This window comes from Abramis brama (genome assembly GCF_963993115.1).
Source record: "Abramis brama genome assembly, chromosome: 20".
In the NCBI taxonomy this organism is placed as follows: Eukaryota; Metazoa; Chordata; class Actinopteri; order Cypriniformes; family Leuciscidae; genus Abramis; species Abramis brama.
The window spans coordinates 33,776,324-33,802,673 of record NC_139982.1 but is presented as its reverse complement, the minus strand read 5'-3'; the positions used below and the strand labels follow the sequence as shown (position 1 = coordinate 33,802,673).

The window sequence follows — 26,350 nt, the reverse complement described above, 5'->3', positions numbered from 1 at the left end:
TGATAGAGCAGATCTAGAGGAACAAGAGTTTGGTGTGTGATAGAGCAGATCTAGAGGAACAAGAGTTTGGTGTGTGATAGAGCAGATCTAGAGGAACAAGAGTTTGGTGTGTGATAGAGCAGATCTAGAGGAACAAGAGTGTGGTGTGTGATAGACAGATCTAGAGGAACAAGAGTTTGGTGTGTGATAGAGCAGATCTAGAGGAACAAGAGTTTGGTGTGTGATAGAGCAGATCTAGAGGAACAAGAGTTTGGTGTGTGATAGAGCAGATCTAGAGGAACAAGAGTTTGGTGTGTGATAGAGCAGATCTAGAGGAACAAGAGTGTGGTGTGTGATAGACAGATCTAGAGGAACAAGAGTGTGGTGTGTGATAGAGCAGATCTAGAGGAACAAGAGTTTGGTGTGTGATAGAGCAGATCTAGCAGAGGAACAAGAGTTTGGTGTGTGATAGATCAGATCTAGCAGAGGAACAAGAGTTTGGTGTGTGATAGAGCAGATCTAGAGGAACAAGAGTTTGGTGTGTGATAGAGCAGATCTAGAGGAACAAGAGTGTGGTGTGTGATAGACAGATCTAGAGGAACAAGAGTGTGGTGTGTGATAGAGCAGATCTAGAGGAACAAGAGTTTGGTGTGTGATAGAGCAGATCTAGAGGAACAAGAGTTTGGTGTGTGATAGATCAGATCTAGCAGAGGAACAAGAGTTTGGTGTGTGATAGAGCAGATCTAGCAGAGGAACAAGAGTTTGGTGTGTGATAGAGCAGATCTAGAGGAACAAGAGTTTGGTGTGTGATAGAGCAGATCTAGAGGAACAAGAGTTTGGTGTGTGATAGAGCAGATCTAGAGGAACAAGAGTTTGGTGTGTGATAGAGCAGATCTAGAGGAACAAGAGTTTGGTGTGTGATAGAGCAGATCTAGAGGAACAAGCTCAAAATCTCATCAAATTACAAGGGAATTTATATTAAACTTTGTGAGGAAAAGGCCAAATCTGCTTTCATACGTCCCAGAGGAAAGAGGCTCGAGCATGGGGAAGAAAACAAGATATTCTTTGGAAAAAAGAAATGGTGAAAGATTATCGATTAATAAATTACGCATGAATAATTCTGTCACAGATGATTTATCTACAATTTCAAAACATATAGAATTTTATAAAACGTTGTATTCTAGCTCTGAAATACAGCACTTCTTAATGGAGTCCTTTAAAAATAAATTGGATAATAGTCTTTTTGTTAATGATGAATTTGCAGCATTTGTGAGAAAGAGCTTCTAGTATTACAGACAGATAGTGTTTGACAATGAACGAAATCCCTCTTTCTTTATCTAATTTTCACAAGCAAGTCTTTCTGATATGGTGTTTGGCTTTTAAACATTACTTCTCTCCTCACTCCTTTTTTATCTGGAATAATAAGTATATCACACACCAAAGAAAAGCTTTATTTTTCAGGCATTGGTTTGAGTCTGATATGCTATGAGTTGGTCAGTTGAGGAGTTATGATGGTCAGTTTCTGAGTATTACTGAAAGATTGTATCTCTATTAAATCAGGGCACTTGGTGTAACATTGCAGGAAGAAAAGTCTCCAACTCTACAAACATTTGTTTTTAGATAAACTTGATTTAATTAATGATAAATGCAGAAACCAATGGAATAGATCTGCTTTTGTCAATATCTCTTCTCCTCCTTTGGGTTCATATGTTTCCTTCATTTGAGTGGGAATATTTCTGTGGAGTTCTTAGTCGGTGTGTAACAAATAAAACCACAGAAGTGTCTTTTAAAATTGCTCACAGAATATATCCTGTGAAAGACACATTAGAGCTTGTTCATCTGGATATTGATTATCATTTGCTGTTTTTGTAATTGTGAAAGAGAGTCTATTGTGCACTTATTTTTTTAATGTCCCTGTTCTTCTATTTCTAGGTGTTAAAATGAACTGCAACCTAGTCTTAAATTTGCCATCTGTCTTACTTCATACAAATAAATATAACTTTTCCAAAAGAAAAATATCGATTTGTTTTTGTTATTAGTAAAATTTTATATTCATCAAATTAAATGGAGTAACTCAAAACCCAAGTTTGCTCATTTTAAAGCGGCATATAAAATGTATTTAGAGTCTGTAAAGTTTTTAAAAAATCGAAAAGCCCAAAGATCTTTATCTCTGCTAAATTAATTTAGGAACATAGCCTATGTTTGTGATGCCCCTTACTTTTATTTTTAAAGGTGCTGTATGTAACTTTTTTTATAAAATGAATCCTTTTTTTATTGCCTGTCTGTGAAGGGGTTGTAATCACACATTACAATGATCCACTTTTCGTGTTTTGCTATTACCTCTGAAGGCCAGTATTCCTATTTTTATGTGAAGTCTCCGGGTCGGATTTTCTGCGAAATCCACCGGATGTGACGTGCATGCGCGCTCCCGAGCCTCTCTCCTTTTTATATACAGTCTATGCGACGGCACTGCAGCTAACGACATGGAGCCTGATAACACCAAAAAGCGACCTGCCTCCAGCACAACACAGACTCCAACACAAACTCAAAAAAAAAAAAAAAAAATGTATCTGCTGAAGCTCGTCAGGCCAAACGTCAATCGGATCGACTCAGGACGAAAACACGGATCAACATTGGCAGAGCATTTGAATTATGGAGAGACCTCCGCTTTGTTTTAGGTATAAAAACAGACCCTGAGTTGGCTTTTTTTCTGATAAATTACAAGTTTTCAGATATGCTGAAATAAATAATAGTAAACTGTAATGAAATAGCAAGGTAAAATACAACATACATGAGACATGAAATGAATACAAAAGACTGTTCCATGATAACAAAAAGTAGGTGCTTTAGGATGTAACTTTTATTTTATGTACTAGATCTACTGTCTAACGTCACTCATCCCACTACGATCATATTGTTTATAATACACATTTCCAGACACGTTCAGTAGGCCTACAGTAATATTACTTCCTACTGTCTTATTGTTGCACTGAAATTGTTCAGTCTAGTTGACTAACCGTTTTCGTTATCATTCATTGACCTATGTTGACATTGCTAATTGTGAAAGATACACGAATAGTTAGTGAAATGCCTTATGCTAGATAACACCACATGTCGGCAAAATACAGTCAATGTAACGTTATCATGGTACGAGCATGGAGCATTAGTTATACGTCAAGCTGATAAAAGTAGCCTATTATGGTAATGTTGCAGTGGGAGTTTACATGAGTTTCCAGCATGTTGTGTGATGCTTTCTCCGTTGTGTTGAAAGTCTCAGTGTGGCCGGTAGTGAGTGCGGCACGCGCTCTTGAGTTTGAGCACCCGCACGAGCACGAGCGCTGTTGTTGCAATCTGAAACATCACCGCTAGAGGCCGCTGGATCCTACATACAGCACCTTTAAGTTTCTTTTTTTTTTTTTTTTTTTTTTTGGTTATTCATTTTATTTTATTATTGGTTCAAGTTATACTTACCAAAAATAAACTTGATATTGAATTCTGTAATTTTGAAAATGCAATAAAAAATAATCAAATCAAATAAAGTATATTTGTATAGCGCTTTTCACAATACAGATTGTATCAAAGCAGCTTCACAGTATTAAATTAAAATAAAATAATACAACAAAGTACAATAATAATAAAAAAAGTTCGAAAAAAAAAAAAAAAAAAAAAAAAAGCAAACGCCGCGCGAGTGTCACTACGGGAAGCGGAGAGAGTCAAACTTCACCTCTGTTTCTGCTGTTACTGTTACGTGTTAAAGACTAGTGATGGGAAGTTCGGCTCTTTTCAGAGAGCCGGCTCTTTTGGCTCAGCTCCCAAAGAAGAGCCGGCTCTTTCGACTCCCGAAAGGCTCTTAATTTAGGATTTTTTGTAGGCCTTTATTTTACCATAACTTTGCAAAAATTAATGGTTTGTGTGTTGAAAACCCATTCATGTGCAGTGTTTTTATGCATTTATTGCACAAATTAACAACAAAACAGCAAATAAACAGCTCTGTTGTCATTGAATGCAAGTTTTTTAAACCTAGGGATCCTATATAAAGCGACGAGAATACTTTTTGTGCGCAAAAACAAACAAAAATAACGACTTTATTCCACTATTAATTTCCTTCTCTCTGGGCCTCGAGTCTTTTCACGTAGTGTTTTTGCGCAGCGCGTCAGTGTTGTACGACACACGCATCACACACATGACCAGCGTCGGCCAATAGTGAGCCTACGTGGTGACGTGTAACACAGACACGCTGCGCAAAAACACTACGTGAACTAACTCGAGGCCCAGAGAGAAGGAAATGAATAGTGGAATAAAGTCGTTATTTTTGTTAGTTTTTGCGCACAAAAAGTATTCTCGTCGCTTGATATACTTAACATTGAGCCACTGTAGTCACTTAGACTATATTAACGATCTCTTTAATAACTTTTCTGGGCCAGCAAGTTTCAATCCCTTATAAGCCTATGGAGAAGTGATCCAGCTCTCAAATTTAATCAAAAATATCGTCATTTGTGTTCCGAAGATGAACGAAGGTCTTACGGGGTTGAAAAAACATGAGGGTGAGTAAATACTGACAGAATTTTCATTTTTGGGTGAACTAACCCTTTAACGTTGTTACGACTCATTAACTTGCAGTGGAGTGCTGCTTTGCTTCACCCACCTCTCTGTTTTTACATAATGGTATGATCCCATATCCTCACATCTGATTGGCCGCGATGCAATTGCTGACCAATCAAAACAAAGTTCTGCCTTGAGGAAAGCAGAGAAAGGAAAAAAACTGGGAGCCGGCTCTCACTCGATGCGAGCCGGCTCTTCTGATTCACTACAAAGCATCGGCTCTCAGAGCCGCATCTTTTGCGCATGACACATCACTATTAAAGACACACTTTAGAAAACAGTCCGAGCCTCCGAGGAGAGAACAACCACGGAAAGAAAACAGTTCAGGTACGCAATAATAATATGTGTTTGGATTTGTGGCTTTAGAGACGTAATGCGATTTGTTAATCTTCTGATTTAGGTAAACTAATTTCCCCAATAAATCATAAAAAGAAATAGGCGTCAAACACGAGATAAACTTTCTGAAGATCTGAAGAGGAGGACGGGTAACGTTAAGCGAACAGACATGATGAAAGAAGATTTAATTTCAGAGAGAATTACACACTGGCTCAAAGATTAATCACTGAAATAATGTACAACGGGGCTAAAGCCACACCTTAAGACAAATGTGCCTTTTTACTATTCCCAAATGCAGAACAAAAAATATGTTTGTATTGAACATTGATGGAGCAACAGATTTTGTGTGAAAATAAATCATAGTGATTAATTTAGTTTAAAAACACTTATAAATGTATGAGGTGGCGAGGTTTGTCTTTTATTCCACAGACACACAGGAAAAAACAGCCTGAGGCAAAACACACACAGTAGCCTATTAAGACAAATACTGTAGCTAAAATAATGTGTTTTTAATGATGTCCAAGTTAATATTTGTTCAAAACGATCACTTTAGCAAAGTTTGTACTGTTTTGTTTTTTGGATACATAAAATAGGCTAATTCATTTTTGTTCAGTAAATATACTATCATAAAAATATGTTAATAACTATATATTTTAAAAAGTAGATTTTGAAAGCATTGAAGGAGATCCCATAATAATTTAATATACAGGGTGGGCCATTTATATGGATACACCGTAATAACATGGGAATGGTTGGTGATATTAAAGTCCTGTTTGTGGCACATTAGTATGTGATGGTCACCACCCATCTTGAGGAGTTTGCCCCTCACATATACTAATGTGCCACAAACAGGACTTTAATATCACCAACCATTCCCATGTTATTACGGTGTATCCATATAAATGGCCCACCCTGTAGATTTACAGTAGTAACAATACATTGTATTTGAATTATATGATATGATTAATGTCATATTTTAACCCTTTCACGCATAGTGGTCACTACAGTGGACAGCTATTAAAAAAGCATTTTCTTGAATTTGCACGGGTTTTTATGGCAAAGTTGCACATCAATCTCTTCATTGGACCCTGGTGCATCATACTATAAATTGCAACCAAGTGGCAAGCCTTTGTGTATCGATTATTTCCCCCTCCAAACCAAGATGGCCATGGGTCAGTCAGACATGCCAAGTTGCACCAGAATATCCACCCATTCCTTCTATCCTAGGAGACTCTTGTAGGTAAAAAAAATATTGCCGCATCAAGCAATATCTAATGAGTCATATCACAGTAAAATTTTCCAAGTTTTGATTTTAGATTGAGAGAAAACTCTGATTAATCACATGTCCACTGTAGTGGACGTCATGCATGCAATGGCTATATTTCAGCTACAATTCATAATTATAATGTGAATATTGTTTTTGAAATTTAAAACTTAACTTAATCTGCAGTGACTTTTTTTACTGTAAATAAATGTACTTGTATTATTAGAATGTAATTTTCATTGACATCGAAAAAAGTCATGTGATTACATAATGTATGACACTTGTAATGCATTACTTATACTTGTTAGATGAAAAAAAAAGTAAAAGTAATCAGATTACAAAAAGTAATCTGATTTCGTAATGCATGTTATTGTAATGCGATTTTTTACTAATAACATCAAAAAGTAATCTGATTACGTAATGCATGTTACTTGTAGTGCGTTTCTTTACTCGTTACATCAAAAAGTAATCTGATTAGGTAATGCATGTTACTTGTAACACATTACTTTACTTGTAACATCAAAAAAGTTATCTGAATGCGTTATGCATGTTACTTGTAATGCGTTTCCCCCAACACTGATCATTTCAGATGAGATGAAAAACGTATCGCTAGGTTTTCTCAGAGGAGGGCTATGATAGAAATGTGCATGTCCATCTTGAACATAATCAGAATTATCAGCTAATAAGGGTAAATCTCCATACTCTGGTGCACTGGAGGGAGCATCTGAGTGGTTTCCACAGTTGTACCTTGACAGACTGTAGAAAATTCTGATGGAATCACGTCCTCATGTTCTGATATCAAAGATACGCAAAGTGCAACTTGTATGAAGTTGTATGAAGCCTTTGCAATATTTTGCATTTATTTTTTTAATATATTTTATAGTTTTCACATGATTTTATATAATTGTATTGATTAGTTTGTTAAATTCACATACTTTATCTGTTTGATTATTTTCTTATATTTAATATAGTATATCTTAAGTTTAAACCATAACCGCATGCTGTCCACTCAAGTGGACATCTGAAGATCTCTTTGAAAAATTTGTAAAAAAAATAAAATAAAAATCAATTCTTGTTTTTCATGCCCTAAGAGCAATAAAAACACATAGGAAAAAAATCCTGACTGAGGTTATCATAATTCATGCATGAAAGGGTTAAAATATGATTGTTTCATTATAAATATGGGTATTATATCTAAGGTGGACACCCAACTTAATATATGATTTTTCCCATCTGAATCTAATCATGTCCACAACTGGAAAAGTCAGTCAGATATTTATTATCATGTTTATTATTGTGCTTTTGCCCCAAATACCATACTTTTACATATTCTTCTGTTATTGAAAAACTGTTGCTTTAATTACCTTGAATAAAACTGAAAACCATTAAGACTTTTGTCTCAAAATGTAAATTTATAGATTCTCATTTGCTATTTAAATCTACAACTTTTAAAAAACATAAAATATTAGATTTTTTTATTTTGCGCTGCTGCTCGCGATCACGTCACAGATCAGCCAAATTTCCACGTGCATCTTGAAAAGCGTTTAAGAAAAAAGTTTAGGAAAGTGCTGCGGCAAGTTTTTGTGCATCTAGTGAATCAGAGAAGAGTAAAGTCAAAGGCGCCTTTAGCACAGGGGTGTACCAGTGTTTAGCTGCCACTGGTCTCACGGTTCGGTTCGATTACGATTATCATGTCATCGATTCAGTTCAACTCAATGTCACGATGCACCACATCCTCAATTTTAAATTTTTCTTCAAAAGTGATGTGTGGGTGCGCGTGTGTGTACGAGTGTGTGTGCGCGTGTGTGCTCGCCTGTTCGAGAAGACGCATTGACAGAAACAGTGACATTCCAGTTTAAGTATCAAGGGAGTAAAGCTTGTTTATGCCATTAAGAAAAGGAAAATCTGTCAAATAAATTTTGTTTTAAAGAAATGTTCATTTAAAAGCAGCGCTCATTAATCAGTGTATTATGTTACCATTAAAGATGCGCGCATCAACCGTCACCAAATCCGCTGTTGAAGGTGACGATCATCCATTTATAATCACGCGTAACAACACAGAATAATTGTAATTTGACCATCGGGTGCGGATCCTTAAATCAGAGAGAGTTATTGGGGCGGGTGGATGATTTGTTTTTGGCTGCGGATTCGGCGTTGGAGCTCATCCGCTAAAGCAGTCAGACTCTGCCAGGCACTAACAGCTCGCGGTGAAAACGGCTAACGTGGTTTATCAAGTTAGTGGTATTACCTCCTGCATATTCTATTTATGCGTGACATGAGCGCACACAGCGCGTCTTCTGCAGGTTTTGCTCACCAGGTTGTTCATGAAAGCCTAAATGTGCCCAGATGTCGGCTTTTAAAGTAGTTGGAGCATTTTTAATTTTCTTGCACTAGCATCTCTCCTCCCTCTGCCATTGAATGCTACTGCGACAAATGACGTCAGAAAAGCGTCAGTACATTATAATCGGTTATGGTCTATTACTGAACCGATACCGAATCGTCCTCGTCTGCATCGATAGAAACGATTAATTTCGACACCCCTATATATATATATATATATATAATTGCTGTAGCATTTTTACAGTCTTTTACCATTAAGATCACAAACAGTAATTTTTTACAGTGTATAGAAGCAGCCAAACAAACAGTTCTTTCTGTAAGGCCTCAAAAACTTCAACATGTATTAATAGGCTAATTCTGTTTACTTTCAGACAAGCCTTTATTAATCCTTTCTTCAAAATTTGTCTTGACATGTTTCTATTTTTTACATACACTTACTTTAGTTTTATAAAATTCTTTTAATTTCAGTTTATTGTGATTCTGCATCGTTGAATTCAAGCTAGAATTGGAATTCTGCATCCACCTCAATTCAGCAACTGATATGTTGAAGTAATTTTTTAATTCTATGCCTAATGTTGCAGCAGTAGCCTATGGTTTATACTGGTAGTCAGTGAGGTAAAATAAGTGTTCAGGGTCAATAACTGGTGTGTGTTTGTGTGTTTAGAATGGCTACAGTGGGAGTGAACGTGATTGAAACAGCGGCTCTAGGGAGACCCTTCCAGCTGGGGATGCTGTATGACTGCAGGAAAGATGCTCTGATACCAGGTACAAAAAACATCTTGGGTTACAGATGTAAATGAGGTTCTCTGAGAAGGGGAACCAGACACTATGTCTAACAAGATGCTATGGGGAACGCTTCAGCGTGACTGATGTCTGAAGCGACAATTGTATTGGCCGGCAACAGCCTATGACGTCTCTACCAGTGTGACCGTGAGTCTAAAAGGGCTCCTGAGGAACACGTCATTCCCTTCTTCATCTGAAGGAGACGGGACAGGCAGCCCAAAAGAGACGCAGCGTCTCGTTCCCCTTCTTAGGGAAAAAAGGCTACATTTATTACACGAGATGTTCCCTTTGAATGGGAACCCGCACTACATCTATGGGAAACAAATACCGACTCTGCCATGCTAAAGGGAGTACATGCCCTATTGGCCGTGACGAAGCATTAAAAAAATATGACTTTCGTGACCTCACCAAAGGTACGCACCAGCCAGCTGTCAGTGACACTATTCCCTGTAGTCATTGACCAACCTACATACCCTAATTGAGGAAAGTCCTTGCAGGGCCAAATGGTAGGACTCGGCCCAAGGGCAGATCTCAGAGGCTTGGAGTCATTTACAACCCCAAATCAGAAAAAGTTGGGACGCTGTACAAATTGTGAATAAAAAAAGAATGCAATGATGTGAAAGTTTCAAATTTCAATATTTTATTCAGAATAAAACATAATGACATATCAAATGTTTAAACTGAGAAAATGTATCATTTTAAGGGAAAAATAAGTTGATTTTAAATTTCATGGCATCTACACATCTCATGGCCTCCCCTCTTCTTCTTATAACAGTCTGCAAACGTCTCGGGACTGAGGAGACAAGTTGCTCAAGTTTAGGAATAGGAATGTTGTCCCATTCTTGTCTAATACAGGCTTCTAGTTGCTCAACTGTCTTAGGTCTTCTTTGCCGCATCTTCCTCTTTATGATGCACCAAATGTTTCTATGGGTGAAAGATCTGGACTGCAGGCTGGCCATTTCAGGACCCGGATCCTTCTTCTACGCAGCCATGATGTTGTAATTGATGCAGTATATGGTCTGGCATTGTCATGTTGGAAAATGCAAGGTCTTCCCTGAAAGAGACGACATCTGGATGGGAGCATATGTTGTTCTAGAACTTGGATATACCTTTCAGCATTGATGGCCTTTCCAGATGTGTAAGCTGCCCATGCCACACGCACTCATGCAACCCCATACCATCAGAGATGCAGGCTTCTGAACTGAGCGCTGATGACAACTTGGGTTGTCCTTGTCCTCTTTAGTCCGGATGACATGGCGTCCCAGTTTTCCAAAAAGAACTTCAAATTTTGATTCGTCTGACCACAGAACAGTTTTCCACTTTGCCACAGTCCATTTTAAATGAGCCTTGGCCCAGAGAAAACGCCTGCGCTTCTGGATCCTGTTTAGATATGGCTTCTTTTTTGACCTATAGAGTTTTAGCCGGCAACAGCGAATGGCACGATGGATTGTGTTCACCAACAATGTTTTCTGGAAGTATTCCTGAGCCCATGTTGTGATTTCCATTACAGTAGCATTCCTGTATGTGATGCAGTGCCGTCTAAGGGCCCGAAGATCACGGGCATCCAGTATGGTTTTCCGGCCTTGACCCTTACGCACAGAGATTGTTCCAGATTCTCTGAATCTTTGGATGAAATTATGCACTGTAGATGATGATAACTTCAAACTCTTTGCATTTTTTCTCTGAGAAACTCCTTTCTGATATTGCTCCACTATTTTTCGCCGCAGCATTGGGGGAATTGGTGATCCTCTGGCCATCTTGACTTCTGAGATACACTGCCACTCTGAGAGGCTCTTTTTATACCCAATCATGTTGCCAATTGACCTCATAAGTTGCAAATTGTTCTTTATATGTACATTTAACTTTTCCGGCCTCTTATTGCGACCTGTCCCAACTATTTTGGAATGTGTAGCTCTCATGAAATCCTAAATGAGCCAATATTTAGCATGACATTTCAAATTTGATATGTTATCTATATTCTATTGTGAATAAAATATAAGTTTATGAGATTTGTAAATTATTCCATTACTTTTTACTCACAATTTGTACATTGTCCTAACTTTTTCTGATTTGGGGTTGTACATACTGAAAGATTCCTTCAAGGAATATGGACTGGCTTGCAAAGAGACCTGGTCTGTCACTTCAGGGGGATTTAAAGCATCAACCCCTAGATTCACCAGATTCACCATCAGCCTGTTCAGCCTACAACCTGTCTGCCTAAGCAGAATCTCTAGATTCAGCACTTTCACAGAGTCCTCTAATTGGAAGGTATTGCAACAGGCATTAACCACTTCACAATGGATTCCAGAGACAGATTGTTGTAGAAAGCAGAGACTTAGCATATCGACCCTCCATGCGAGGGGAGTAACTCTGAAACTCGGCTCTGACTTGCAGAGGAGAACTCTACATGATCAGCCTCTAGAAGAAGGGGAGAACTGACCAACTCACTGTTGTAAGTTTATCAAGGAGGCCTACAGAAAGTCCTTCAATTTGACATAATTATGTTGTTAAAGGAAGCCCTAGCAGACCTACCATTAACTATCCTCAGGGAGCGAAGCACTCAGCTATACCAACCCTCTCAAATGAGGGGAGCACTACACAGGCTCGGCCCAAAAAACAGTTCATCCAGGAGGCTGAAAGCCCATCACTAGACAATACTGCTATATGGGCTGTAGAGAGCAAGTTGTTAGGCTGTCCGTGAGCCTCCTTAAGATCCTTCTGTAGGCTAAGTTTGGTACTCGCCTTGTTAGAGGCTCAGTATGCAGAGTGCCAATCTTAGCCTACAGGAGTTTCTTATGGAGGCTCATGCACAGCCTAACAACTTTATACTGCAGATTGTGCGGAGCCCTAAGAAACAAAGTACTCTACTTAATGACCCTCTAATTGATGGGACTACTAGCTAATACACTAGAATCAACCTATCAGGGAGGCTTACAGAGAGCGTTGTTACTTGATACAAAAGTACACATAATTCTAAGGAGTACTTAGTATAACAGCCCTTCTCAGGAAAGGGCAGTATCACCCATGTTCAGCCTAAGAGAGCTCAGCTGGAAAAGAGGGTCTCTGATGGGCGGAGGACTCAACAGGATGACTTGCACAAGAGGAGGCCTAACTGTATTATACTAGAGGCAGCCCTACCAAAAACAGAGCTCTCAGAGAATCATGCCACTGGACAAAGCTATCCAGGCGGAGGTCAGGGATTGCTGAATTCTGCAGGAAGACTCTCTAAACAAGAGGAGGTAATATTACCTCATGCTGAGGCTGCTTAACGAGGAAGCTCACAGAGAGCCATGCCACTCCATATTGCCAACATTAAGAGAGCAGAGGCCTTTAGCAAAGAGAGCTAGGCTATTCGAATTCACAATCCCAGTGGTTCGCTCAAGGGAGTGGAGGCTTCAACCAAACAACTCTCAATAGATGAGCGAAAGCCTAACAACACTAACAACAGGCTTGTTTTAAGAAAGAGCTCTAGATAGTGAAGGCCTTATCTGGATATGTGAACTCAGTATGCATGAAATAGCATTTCACCCCCCTTTTAACTGGATATTTCTCTAGAATGAGAGGAGGCATGACTACGCTACTCTTAAGGAAGCCGTCCTATGAGGGGGTTACTGAAAGCAAGTAGTGCTAAATAGTGGAAAAAAACTAAATTAAAGAATGAGGGCTGATGTTGTCGGCAGGTTTTTTTTTATCCTCAACAATTTTAGAGCGCTGTGAGCATCTACATTGAATCACTTCCCTGAGATCATGTTTTTCCTCACCTCACGCCTCCTCTGCGACCTGCTCCTCAGAGGAGGATGTGAGCGACACTAGCCCTCTGGTCCTGTCTTTGGTCGTGAGCCCAAGTTGGGTCAGTCCCCTCCGGCAGTTTGGGCATGGATCTGGGCTGGTGGTGTATGAATGTTTTTTATTTTTTTATGTTCAGGGTTAGTTCAGTAAGGTTTTTTTTTTTTTTACACAACAGATACACATAGTCCTAGAGTGGGATCATTTAATCAATATTGTGTTTATAGACATAAATATTGACTCAGCTGTATTAAACGCTTTATACTTTTGCAGGAATCACACTGTGGGATCAAGAAAAGCTACAGAAGAGTCTACGAGTCCGTCCCCAAATTAACACAAATTTCAAAGTCACAGCTTCAGACTCCATTAAGGACAAATCAAGCTTACTGAACATTGACGGCTCTCTGAAACTAAGTGTTTTAGGTGGACTCGTCAATGTCACTGGAGCAGCCAAATATCTCAACGACACCAAGAAGTCTTTCAAACAGCAGAGACTGACGCTTCATTATCATTCAACCAGCAGGTTTGAAGAACTGAGCATGAACCACTTGACACCTGAAAATATAGTTCATCACGAGGTGTTTGATAATGACGCAGCGACACACGTGGTGACAGCAGTGCTGTATGGAGCAGACGCCTGCTTTGTGTTTGATAGAGAAGTTTCCTCAGATGAGGAAATAAAGACAGTAGAAGGAGAAGCAAAAGTGGCCTTTGAGAAGCTCAAACTAATTTCAGTAGACGTAAACGTTAATCTGAAGATGAATGACGCTCAGAAGAACGCAGTCCAAAAATTCACATGCTTGTTTTATGGTGACTTCCAGCTACCGTCTAACCCGACCTCTTTTGAAGATGCGTTGAAGGTTTTCCCTGATCTTCCAAACCTGCTGGGAGAAAAGAAAGAGCTGGCGGTTCCTCTGAGGGTTTGGCTTTTTCCTCTGGACAAACTTCTCTCAAAATCTTCCAAGCTTCAGAAGGACATCAGCATGGATCTAATCATGGCGATTGAATCAGTGATTGAGAGTTTGAATATAACTGAGATGAAATGCAGTGACCTTCTGGAAGACTCGCCTGCCTCGACTTTTGCTGCATTTTATGATAAAATCCTGCAAATGAAGCAAAACTGCGACATGTACAAACTGAGACTCATGGAGAAACTCAGCTCTCTGCTGCCAAACATCCGTGGAGACGTGATGAAGGAAACTGACCTGAAGGATCTTCTACAAGAAAATTATCAATCTCCATTTAGCCAAAGTGACCTTGCAGAATGGCTGAAAGAAAGAGAAAGAGAGTCTGACGTCATTAAACTAATGCTCAGACAGCTGAAGGATGCTGGTGCACAGGTAGAAGACAACATAGATCTGATTTCGCTGGATCTGGAAGTTGGAAATGTGGTCTGTTACGCATTCACATCATTGAACTGCTCAGATGTGCTGCTTCTTCAACAAAAGGTCTATCTGAATCCTTTAACAAAAGGAAAAAATGAGAACAGCCCTGATCCAGAGCAGAAGTCTTGGCTCACTTCTGAGATCCAAAAGACACTGAGGAGCAACTTGAAGATTTTTAAAAAATTTATCAATTCACAAGAGTGTAAACCAGCCAAGTTCATTGTGTCCTCAAAGGAAATGAAGAATAATCCAGGTTCCTGCATTCTGCTGTATGAAAGTGAATGTGATGAAGCTGTTTGCTTTATTCCTCCATCCAAACCAGCCTGTCCAATCAGTGAAGAGGTCAAAGGTAATAGTGTGGATCTGAAGGTTCCTCCATCATGTCCTGAAACAGTGGAGCTCAGAATACTGTACAAACGTAAGCAGGATAAAGTCTGGAGATCTAAACCTGTGCTGAAGGATCAACTCACAGTTACTCTGACTGATCTGAGAGCAGGAACTGAGTATGAGATCAGATGTGCAGCGCTGGGGAAACTCGACTACACCGTATACAGTGATGTTACTGAAGTTGTCACAGAGGTATGATGATAATTTATCAGCTGAAGAAAAAATACATGAGAAGCTTTATGAGAATGAGTAAACGGTAACTTTTTATTTGGGTTTTTAATTATTATCAAATATTTCTTCTAGGAAAAGGGCAGTTTGATTACCGGTGAGTCATATATTTTTCCTGGCCATCTTCTTTTTTTTTTTTCTTTTTTTTTTACATTTTGTTGAATTGTGGTGGTCTGTGAATAACAACAGAGTTGTATTTGTGTGTGTTGCAGGCATTGACTTTAAAGGAGAGGGTCACTCGATCCCTTCTACTACCTCCGAGAGCTGTTGGTCTCCAGGACCTCATAAATCTTTTCAGAGTATGTGCCTCTTTTTCATAAAAATGTAATTTTTGGGGTGAGACTACCGTTCCAGGTGAATAAACTTATGTTCCAAACATAATTTCAGTGGGTTAGTTCACTGCTACTTTGGTAGATTGCATTACATTAGTTGATAGATTGGATATCACTTTGCACAGAATAGGTCTATGGCACTATGTTGATACCTAGGATGTTTACGTCTTGTGGCTTCACATTATGCCACAAATACTGTCAGTAGAGCTTAAAGAGAAAGTACACCCCAAAATTTTCATTCTGTCATCATTTACTCACCCATGCCAAACCTGTATGACTTACATTCTTCTGTAGAACACAACAGATGATATTTTGAAGAGCACTGGGAACCAAACAATCTCAAACCACTTTGACTTTCATTGCAAGGCATTTTTTAGAGTCATTTTTCAAAATGTCTTCATGTTTCACAGAAGAAAGTAATACAGTTTTAAACATGGATCATTCCGTTAAATATGTTGGCTGTTATCATCTGTTCCAGTCTTTTATCCAAACTCTAGTAGCACAGAAGTTGTAGTTCAGTGTTTTATGTTCCCTAGTCTTTAGGAAAAAAAGTTCTTTATATAGACTAGATCATGTTACTGATGTAAATGTGATAAATGAAAAGCATGTGAGGTGAAAGTAGCTGAACTGTGTTTGTGTCTCTGTAATATCAGAGACGTTCAAACTGAGACTGATGGAGGAGTTTCGGTATCTGAGTGAAGAAATATCACCTGGTCGAAGACAACTACTGAACGATGTTTTCATTGAGCGGCACATCACAGAGGAACAAGATCCTGTCAATAATAATAAAGAAATCAACAACATTTTCGAAAGCCAGAAAATCAGGACCGTTTTGATGAAGGGTGAAGCTGGCATTGGCAAAACTGTGGCTGTGCAGAAGTTCATCCTGGACTGGGCTGAAGAGAAATCAAACCATGATATTGAATATATATTTCTGATCCCTTTCCAGAAGCTGAACATTATCATAGAGACGGTGAAGGAGTGTAGCTTCATGGAGCTTCTGCAGCGATGCTGGGAAAACACTGAACATCTGAATCCTGAGTCTAGGATCATGCTGATCTTTGATGGACTAAATGAGTTTAAAGTTCCTCTAGATTTCCAAACCACAAAGAAGATTACAGATCCAATCAAACCAGCCTCAGTCTCTGATCTACTGACAAACCTCATGATGGGAAATCTGCTTCCAAACGCTCAGATCTGGATCACCAGCAGACCGGCAGCAGCCAATCAGATTCCTGCAAGGTTTATAGATCGTGTGACAGAGATCCAGGGCTTTAATGATGAGCAGAAGGAGGAGTATTTCAGAAAGAGCATCAGTGATCACAGAATGGCCAATAAAGTCATTAGTCATATCCAGAAATCTCCACGCATCAACAGCATGTGTTATTCACCAGATTACTGCAGAATCATCGCAGCGATTCCAGAGGAAATCATCAGTACAGGCGGTTCAGATTTCCCCAAGACTCTCACTCAGATGTACAGCAAACTCCTGTTAGCTCAGATGAACAAGAGTCGAGAGAGAAGAGAGACCATCATCGCTCTGGGGAAAATAGCGTTTGACCTGTTGGTAAAGGACAACTCTCTCTTCTGTGATGAAGATTATGAACTCAGTGCTGAACGTGTTAAAGCAAGCTCATCAATCATAAAAGTGATAGATGAAAAAAGAAAGTTCTTCTGTTTCATGAATCACCGAACACAGGAGTTTCTGGCAGCTTTGTATGCGGCTGATGTCATTAATGGAGGAAACACACTCCAGCTCAGAGATCTCTCCAGTCTGAAGCTTGAGCTCGGAGAGAAGAGCTTCACAGACTACGATTCACTCCAGAAAGTGATGAACATCGCTTTACAAAAACAGATGGATCTCTTCTTCTGCTTCTTACTGGGTTTCAGACTGGAGTCCGATCTCCTGACACAGAGAAGAAGCTCTTCATCCAGTCAAGAAATAATTCAACACATCAAAACAATGATCATGAATTCCTCTTCAGAAAATGCAGTCGAATGCAGTCTCCTGTTCGACTGTTTGAAAGAGCTGGATGACCGTTATCTAATCCAGGAGATAAAGACACAGCTGAAATCTGGACTCAGACTCTCTCCTGATGAGTCTTCAGCTCTGATGAGTGTGTTGCTGAACCCAGAAGAGAAGCTGGATGAGATTAAATATCATCAATCAGAGGAACTGAAGCTTCGACCAGCCGTCAAAACATCTGGAGAACATGAGTGAGTAAATACATATGAGCTGTGTAATGCATAAAATAATAACTTTCCTTTAACTGTCTAAATGTTTGAAATTGATTATGTACTGTAGCCCAGCAGGAACATTTTTAATTCAGTGTTTAAACATTGCTCTTATTTAGTTCTATCAGCCATATGGAAAGCCTATAGTATGCATTTGGTATCCGTTCAGATCTTCAGCTGAAAAGTCAGCACCTAGTGACTGAGCTGGTGTAACTCTTGTCAGTCGAAGGTTCTGTAAGGATGAGTTGATGGAGACAATAGAAAAGCATTGGTTGCATGTATTCCGGCCATTCACAAAACACCGGAATACATGCAACCGTTCCCCGGAACGCCGTCCCTCCGCAAAACTCATTTATATCCAGCCCTGTATAAGTATAGGGATACCTATTTGGGGGTGCGGGGAATACATTTTTGTTAACACCTGAATGAAGGATATATCTGTCATGAATGCTGGAGGAAGCAAGATGCAGGTAAAAGATGTTTATTATAAATAAACAGTGAAGGTCAGGTCTACACAAACACGACACACAGGGCAGGAGAGTGACGCAGGGACCTCGATGGGCAACCGGGCTGGTGGTGGATGGCAGATGAGTGAGAAGTCCATAATCCAGATTTGCAATGATGACGACAGGTAATTTGTCTTTTATACTTTTGTAGACATTTGTACTTAATGTGTTTCTTCGCACTCACAGGTTGAGATCTTGTAATATCAGTGATGGAGGTTGTGCTGATCTGAGTTCAGCTCTGAGATCAAACCCGTCTCATCTGAGAGAGCTGGACCTGAGTGAGAATAAAATTACAGAATCAGAAATGAAGCAGCTTTCAGCTCTACTGGCAGATCCTCAGTGTAAACTGGAGAAACTGGGGTGAGTGGTATTGTTTTTGGTCATGAATTTTTCACAAGGAATACTTTTGTTGTTTATATTTTGCTGTGAAAAACAACAAAAAAGTAAAAAGTGGAAGGACAGTGGTTGTGAGTGGGGGTCACTAAGCTTGCCATGGTATACGGTAATACAAGTTATGCTTGGTATAATAGATGATACTAGTATGAAATGATATACTGGTTTAAATCCCTGTTCAGGGACTCATTTTTCCATATCTGTTTGTCAAATGTCTGTAAAAGGTTTTAAGAAATTTGCTGGAATTAAAAGCAGTTGAAAATGAGAGGACATTTATTTTTTGGCTGAGTATATTAGGAATATGGATACATTTGTTTGCATTTTTGTTTTTTAATTCCACTGGAGTGGATATCAGCTGCTAAAAACTGGTCTGAGAGTGTAAATCTGCATATATATATAAAACAGCTGTTTCAAATATACTAATAATTTATTGTTACGGCTTTAATTTTTTTAAAAATGTATTTGTTCAGAATTTTCTGATTTGTATGGTGAGGTGTTTTGACTGTATATATGTATATATATATATATACACAGTCAAAACACCTCACCATACAAATCAGAAAATTCTGAACAAATAGGTTTTTAAAAAATTAAAGCCGTAACAATAAATTATTAGTATATTTGAAACAGCTGTTTTAATTTCTTCATAATGCATTGGTCTGAAATTGACCATTTCATATTTAGTGAACTTATGTCTCTAAAATACCTTTCAACAATTGTTTTTAATAATTACCTGGTTCTCATTGTATTCTGACTTCATATTTGTATTTCTCGCACTCTCAGGTTGAGATCGTGTAACATCAGTGATGGAGGTTGTGCTGTTCTGAGTTCAGCTCTGAGATCAAACCCGTCTCATCTGAGAGAGCTGGACCTGAGTGAGAATAACATTACAGAATCAGGAGTGATGCAGCTTTCAGATCTACTGGAACATCCTCAGTGTAAACTGGAGAAACTGGGGTGAGTGGTGTTGTGCATATTTGTTAATACAAAATAACACAATCTGTCACTGTTCAATGTATTTTTAGGGGTTCAAGAATGAAATGCTGAAACCCTATTGTAAATGTGGGCCAAGAACCGAAGATGTGTATGTACTTATTGTATCCGCTTGTGTTCTTATTATTCTTCCGTTTCTTCTTCTCCCGCTCTGGGAGTCTATGGTATGGGATCAATTTCCCGCCTAAAGTATTGCAGCCACAGATCAAAAAATAATAAGCGTGAATCAAAGATTTAAAAACGCATGTAAAAATAAATTGCACAAACTGAAAAAAATAACGCAAAATGATCAGAATAGCAAACAACGTGGTCACGGATCAAATTAGAATAAGCGTGAATCAAGAAATAACAAGCATGAATAAAAACTTTAAACGCATTAAAAGTTATTTTGCACAAAACTTAAAATTATGGTCATGCTTTCTTAAAAAGTATGTTTTCCTTGGTTTTATTACTGTGTACTTTTTGCTCTCTTACATTCTCTGCTCATATTTGACTCTTTTGTACGCTTGTGCTGTTTTTCTCTTCACTCTTCCTTCTATGTTCTGTGCTTGCTTTCCCAAATGTTGCAGTTCCAGTTTCATGTAAATTAGGGCGGGCTTAAGCGTCACCATTGGTCCACTAGTTCTAGATTGACAGCTCCTCCTCATGCCAATCAATCGAAGAGGGGAGTTGATGTCACACCAATGCGACTCGTGGCTACTGATGCTTACTTGTACAGGGGAAGACGACAGTTTAATTTAACTTTACAAAGACTTTCAAGCAGAAAAAAATTGTCGTGACTGCAATACTTTAGGCGGGAAATTGATCCCATACTATGGCAGCCCATCGAACCGCTTGCGGCAAAGTTATGAAATTTGGCTCACAGATATAATGAAATTCAAGTTAATTTGTCAAACCCTTCTTGGGTAACTCACAAAAGAATTTGATGAAGAGCACGCCAAAATAAATGTGAAGGTATATCTCAGTAATGCTTTAGTGTATTCTGACCAAACTTGGTGTGTGTTATGACAACCATGAACTGAGGCTACCTGGCCAGTTTTGGCACAGTGCCACCTAGAGTTCAGGAGATATGAAAAAAATATTTATCTAATTTCATTTCTGTCATGCAATTTTTTTCTGCCATCTTGGATTTTTTTTAGAAAAATATACTTTTTCGAACTCCTCATAGGCCGTTTGTCTGATTCACTCTAAACTCGGCACGCACCATCTACACGACGGGACGTTCAAACTAGGGCTGTCAGTGAAAGAGGGAACTCTGATTGGCTGTTCAGCTTAGTGAATGAGTCAGTGCACGGAAATAATAGCAAAACAGCGAGCAAAGTCGAAACGGTACAGATAGAAGGCTGTTCTAATGTTACATCATCTTACCTGAATGTTCTTGGCGAATATTTCAATATTAACACGAGAGGAGTGGAATAAAGAAAGTGTTTAGCAGGATTGATATTCAAAATGGTATGCACGCACTGCTTTGTTTACGGTTTGTGTATCTGCAGCCGGCAGCGTCGGTTTCCCTTTCTGAATGACGAATATGGACGAATAGATCTGCAGAAATAGACAGTTGTCTCATTCACACGCAGGCGCAGAACGCGCATTCTAGCTGACAGTCGGCTGTAGTTCTCTCGGTGTGTTCAAGTGCAGCTTTTTCCCCCGACGCGAGGCAACAACACAGTCGGCTTTCATCAGCGTTAGTTCGTCGGTGTCGGCTTGGTGTGTTCCAGGCTTTAGACGCCCTGTTTAAGAGCTGCTAGTTGAGTGCATATGAATTTACTCTTTGTTTGTATTATTTAATAGCTGTTTATGATTGAACTGCTGATTTGGTTTAAGGACACAAGTAGAGACACGAGCAGTTCATTAATATTTCCACAAACTTTGACACCTCACTGCTCATGTTTCCTTTATTTTTGGTTGAATAAGTCCTTTAAGTATGTAAATGAAACATTGTATTTCCTTTATTGTTTCAGTTTAATTTAAAATTTTTGTTCAAATTTAAAAAAAAACTGTAATTCATAACACCAGATAATGTCCAGCCAGCACTAATACTGGTGTTACCAATTTGAACACAGATACTATATTGTGTAAATGATTATATCTTGGCAGTCTAGCACACACACACTTTGCTCTCTGAGTGAGTTTGTCATTGTCTTATCACTTTATTCACTTAAAACAGGTTGAGATCTTGTGATGTCAGTGACAGAGGTTGTGCTGTTCTGAGTTCAGCTCTGAGATCAAACCCGTCTCTGAGAGAGCTGGACCTGAGTGAGAATAAGAATGAATTGGGAGTGAAGATGCTTTCAGCTCTACTGGCAGATCCTAAGTGTAAACTGGAGAAACTGGGGTGAGTGTTACTGGCTTTATTTGTATATCTGTTTGAATGAAGACAGAGTGAACCTGTTAATTATGCTCAACAAGTAGGTTATTTTCTTTGAAAGTATATTTTTTGTCAGATACACATGAAGATGGAAAAACATTTTTCCCCCTTTCTTCACACACACAGGTTGAGATCTTGTGATATCAGTGATGGAGATTATGCTGTTCTGAGTTCAGCTCTGAGATCAAACACGTCTCTGAGAGAGCTGGACCTGAGTGGGAATAACTTTACAGAATCAAAACTGAAGATGATTTCACCTCTACTGGCAGATCCTCAGTGTAAACTACAGAAACTGGTGTGAGTTGAGTAATTAAGATCCTGTCTGGTCTAGATGGAATCAACAATTTGTTTATGTAGAGCTCGGGGTCGGCAACCTGTGGCACACATGCCAATATCAGCACACACAGGGTTAACTTTACTCATTTAGATATACATTTAGAGTTAATCTTTTCTCATAGACACACATCCTAACTCAACTTGTGAGCTATAAATACTATTTAGCGCTCTGGGTTTGAGAAAAGTGCAATATAAATCAAATGTATCGTCATCATCTGTAAAGTGTGTGAATTAACCTGTTAGTCAGCAGAAGCGAGCAGTTCCGGGAGTGTTTCCCAATCCTGGTCCTGGAGTTCCCTCAGCACAGTTTTGATGTCTCATAAATCAAACACACCTGATCAACTCATTAGTAAAGACTCAAAGGCCTCAGATGGGTGTCAGATTAGAGAAGCATGGACAGTGTTGGGGCTCCAGGATTGGGAAACACTGACGAACCGTTTGCACGAGCGCTGCACATCATGAGCCGCTGAAACTGACACAGATCAAGGTTGCAGAGCAGTACTTAAAGTGTGAATCACACAAGTCTGATTCGCTTCAGTCACTCTGCGGGATTGAGTGAAGGACAGTGTGATCTGCTGGAGCTTTCAAAGCTAAATAAATTACTGATACCAATGTTTGAGATTTTTAACTAGGTATATAACGTCCTTCGCATTCCACACACAAGTCAGGAGATGCACAAACTACAGCAATAATGCATGTGGTGGGGTTCAGTACGGCCATACTGCAAAACTGTTTTTAGAATAAATGTAACTAAACATTTCATCAAAAATTGCTTCAGAAATAATAGTCAGTCTTGCATTACTAATCAAATAAGCAAGTTTGAGATTTAGTTGATTTTTCTATTACACTTTAACCTTTAAAAATAGTTGTATACAATATATTTATATAATTATAAATGTGTATATGTGATATAAGGCAGGAAGAATGTGTGTGTCCAGCGATTAACTAGAAACAACTAAAATGGCACTTAATGACAAAAAGGTTGCTGACCCCTAATTTCAATAATTATAGACAGATTTATTCACCTTGTTCATTATATCAAAGCAACATGTCAACAGAGACAAAATAGGTTTAATGATGAATCTGATAAACAGTTTGTTTGAGGTGAACTTGCCTGATTCTCATTATTGTAGATTAGAGCTTAATAATTACTTGAATCTTGACTCTCACAGGACATTAACACATGCTTCTCTCACACACACAGATTGAGATCTTGTGATATCAATAAAAGAGGTTGTTATTTTCTGAAGTTTGATCTGAGTTATGCTCTGAGTTCAAACCTGTCTCTGAGAGAGCTGGACCTGAGTGAGAACATCATTACAGATTCAGGAGTGAATGATCTTTCAACTCTACTGAAAAATCCTCAGTGTAAACTGGAGAAACTGGGGTGAGTGATATTGGCTTTATTTGATATATTGGTTTTAGTAAAGTCTGGAAGTGTTACGCCCAGGATAACCACCAGAGGGCACTCCTTCCGTCTCCTGTAGTGCTTTCCCATCATGAACTACACTTCCCATAATCCACTGCCTGGACTCATGTTCTGATTACTGCCACCTAATTTATGTTTGCCTGTTTAAACCCTGTTCACTCAGTCATTAATTGCGAAGTCTTGTTTAATGTCATTGCAATACTGAGCGTTATCCCGGTTCCCTGTGTGTTGGTTTTGATCTTCTTTTCTTCCTGGATTTCCCTGTTTGCCTGTGTCTTGGACATTGTTTTAATGTTTGGATGGTTTACCTGTGTGTTTGACCCTTTGCCTGTTGTATGGATTATGATTCTGGATTGCCTTCATTTTTTAGTTATAGTTATGTTAAGGTTTTTCCCTATACTTTCCTAGACATCTGTATTTAATGTGTTTTCTTCACACTCACAGGTTGAGATCTTGTGACATCAGTGATGGAGGTTGTGCTGACCTGAGTTCAGCTCTGAGATCAAACCCGTCTCATCTGAGAGAGCTGGACCTGAGTAAGAATAAAATTACAGATTTAGGAGTGAAGCAGCTTTCAGATCTACTGAAACATCCTCAGTGTAAACTGGAGAAACTGGAGTGAGTGTCACTGGCTTTATTTCATAAATAAGTTTTAGTAAAGACTGGAAATACTATAATCTTTAGTAATAATAGTTTTTACATATACATATATATGCATTTGGCATACACTTTTATCCAAACCGACTGCATTCGAGGCACACATTTTACATTTTGTCAGTTCTTGCTTTTCCTGGGAATCAAACCCATGACCTTGGCATTGCTAGCTCCAACGCTCTACTGTTTGAGCTACAGGAAAGCCCATACAGTTTTTCTAGACATCAGGATTTAATGTGTTTTCTTCACACTCACAGGATAAGATCTTGTTATATCAGTGATGGAGGTTGTGCTGATCTGAGTTCAGCTCTGAGATCAAACCCATCTCATCTGAGAGAGCTGGACCTGAGTGGGAATGTCATTACAGATTCAGGAGTGAAGCAGCTTTCAGCTCTACTGAAACATCCTCAGTGTAAACTGGAGAAACTGGAGTGAGTGTCACTAGCTTTATTACATATATTTGTTTCAGTAAAGACTGGAAGTACTTTAACCTTTAGTTATAGTAGTTTTTCCCATACATTTTTCTAGTCATCATGTAATGTGTTTTCTTCACACTCACAGGTTGAGATCTTGTTATATCAGTAACCGAGGTTGTGCTGATCTGAGTTCAGCTCTGAGATCAAACCCGTCTCATCTGAGAGAGCTGGACCTGAGTGGGAATGCCATTACAGATTCAGGAATAAAGCAGCTTTCAGCTCTACTGGAAGATCCTCTGTGTAAACTGGAGAAATTGGGGTACGTTTCTAATTCTGGCATTGTAAATCCATGCATGTTGACACACATTCTTCACCACATTGTGTCTGATTTTCTGTAGCTGTGCTGTTCTGAGATCAGCTCTGAGATTCAGTCCCCCTTTACCAGCTTTTTACAGATAAAGTATTTATGATAAGTGTTCTATAAGGTGTAGATGACCAATAATTAACCCTACAATAGTCAAATCATACCTAAATTGTGCTTTAAAGCTGCACTACCAAAGCTTATTTGGAAAAATAAAAATAAAAATTAAGCAAGATTGTAAAAATCATGTGTTTTTGCACGTATTTGTATTTTTGTTCATGTAAAAGATAAAGAATGCAACTGAAATGAGCTAAAGACATTATATTATATTTTATTACATTATGACATTAATGTCTTAAGAAATGCTGCATGGGTCTACACCAGTATTAGATTATTCAAATGAAGAGTGCTAAACACTTAAGATCATGGGTGTGATTCCCGCTGAACACACATACATAATAAATGTGCTTGTTGATTGTTTTACATAAGTTTCCATATTCATACGTGTAAGTAAATGTTCTAATAAAGTATAATCCAGTAATAAAGTATAATAAATATAAACAGGACTGGACATGTATAATATGTATCTATTTAATAACAAATGGGAAGAAATAAACCACATAGACTTGCTTGGATACTCTGATAGTTGATAAAGACTTGTTAATGTAATGACTGTACATCTTTATGTCTGTGTGTGATTGTCTGATGATCTGATCCTCACTGTATTCTGACTGAAAGGGTTAATCTGTTTCTCAGACACTAACAGGTTGAGATCTTGTCGTATCAGTGACGGAGGTTGGGCTGACCTGAGTTCAGCTCTGAGATCAAATCTGAGAGAGCTGGACCTGAGTGAGAATTACTTTAGAGACTCAGGAGTGAAGCAGCTTCCACATATACTGGAGGATCCTCAGTGTAAACTGGGATGAGTGGCATTACTCTGCTGCTGTGTGGTTTTTAAAGGGATGTCAAGAATAGATTTATTTTTCATGAAAAACAAGTGACAACACCCAGATCTCAGATCTCAGCAGAAATAACTTACTATACATCAAATTCACAATTTCGTATTTACAATATAATCCACACATGTATGTCAAACAGATATAGCACTGTAAAGTTAGTTTTAGTTTTGTACTCTTACTTTAAAAATGTACACACATGTGCTTTGACTTCTGTGATAACTGTTGAGAATGCTTATGTGACTTTGATCTTAGACTTCAGAAATATAACTGGTCTGATC

The 26,350-nt window shown here is 38.7% G+C and overlaps 2 protein-coding genes across 3 annotated transcripts in view; both read left to right on the top strand.

Annotated features, from left to right (window-relative positions):
- The window catches only part of LOC311070401 (stonustoxin subunit beta-like), a gene marked incomplete at its 3' end in the record, with an annotated part of 51,371 nt that extends 35,281 nt beyond the window's left edge, over positions 1–16,090 (top strand). Inside the window, exons 2-6 of the mRNA XM_084094227.1 lie at positions 4,892–4,908; positions 9,186–9,286; positions 13,364–15,054; positions 15,303–15,389; positions 16,076–16,090. Coding sequence (XP_083950353.1) covers positions 9,187–9,286; positions 13,364–15,054; positions 15,303–15,389; positions 16,076–16,090 — 1,893 coding nt within the window. The 5' untranslated portion in view covers positions 4,892–4,908; position 9,186. The remainder of the gene's footprint in view (positions 1–4,891; positions 4,909–9,185; positions 9,287–13,363; positions 15,055–15,302; positions 15,390–16,075) is intronic.
- Positions 16,091–16,220: 130 nt separating this feature from the next.
- LOC311071293 (NLR family CARD domain-containing protein 3-like) lies at positions 16,221–26,069 on the top strand. 2 transcript variants are annotated; one of them, XM_084095626.1, is made up of 7 exons: positions 16,221–17,639; positions 22,044–22,214; positions 23,458–23,640; positions 24,127–24,300; positions 24,594–24,767; positions 24,898–25,071; positions 25,870–26,069. In XM_084095626.1, the coding sequence occupies exons 1-7, from the start codon at positions 16,258–16,260 to the stop codon at positions 25,874–25,876; spliced, it is 2,265 nt and encodes a 754-aa protein (XP_083951752.1). In that variant the 5' UTR covers positions 16,221–16,257; the 3' UTR covers positions 25,877–26,069. The 2 variants fall into 2 exon arrangements, with proteins under 2 accessions (XP_083951752.1, XP_083951753.1); XM_084095627.1 differs by lacking the exon at positions 24,594–24,767.
- Positions 26,070–26,350: the final 281 nt, after the last annotated feature.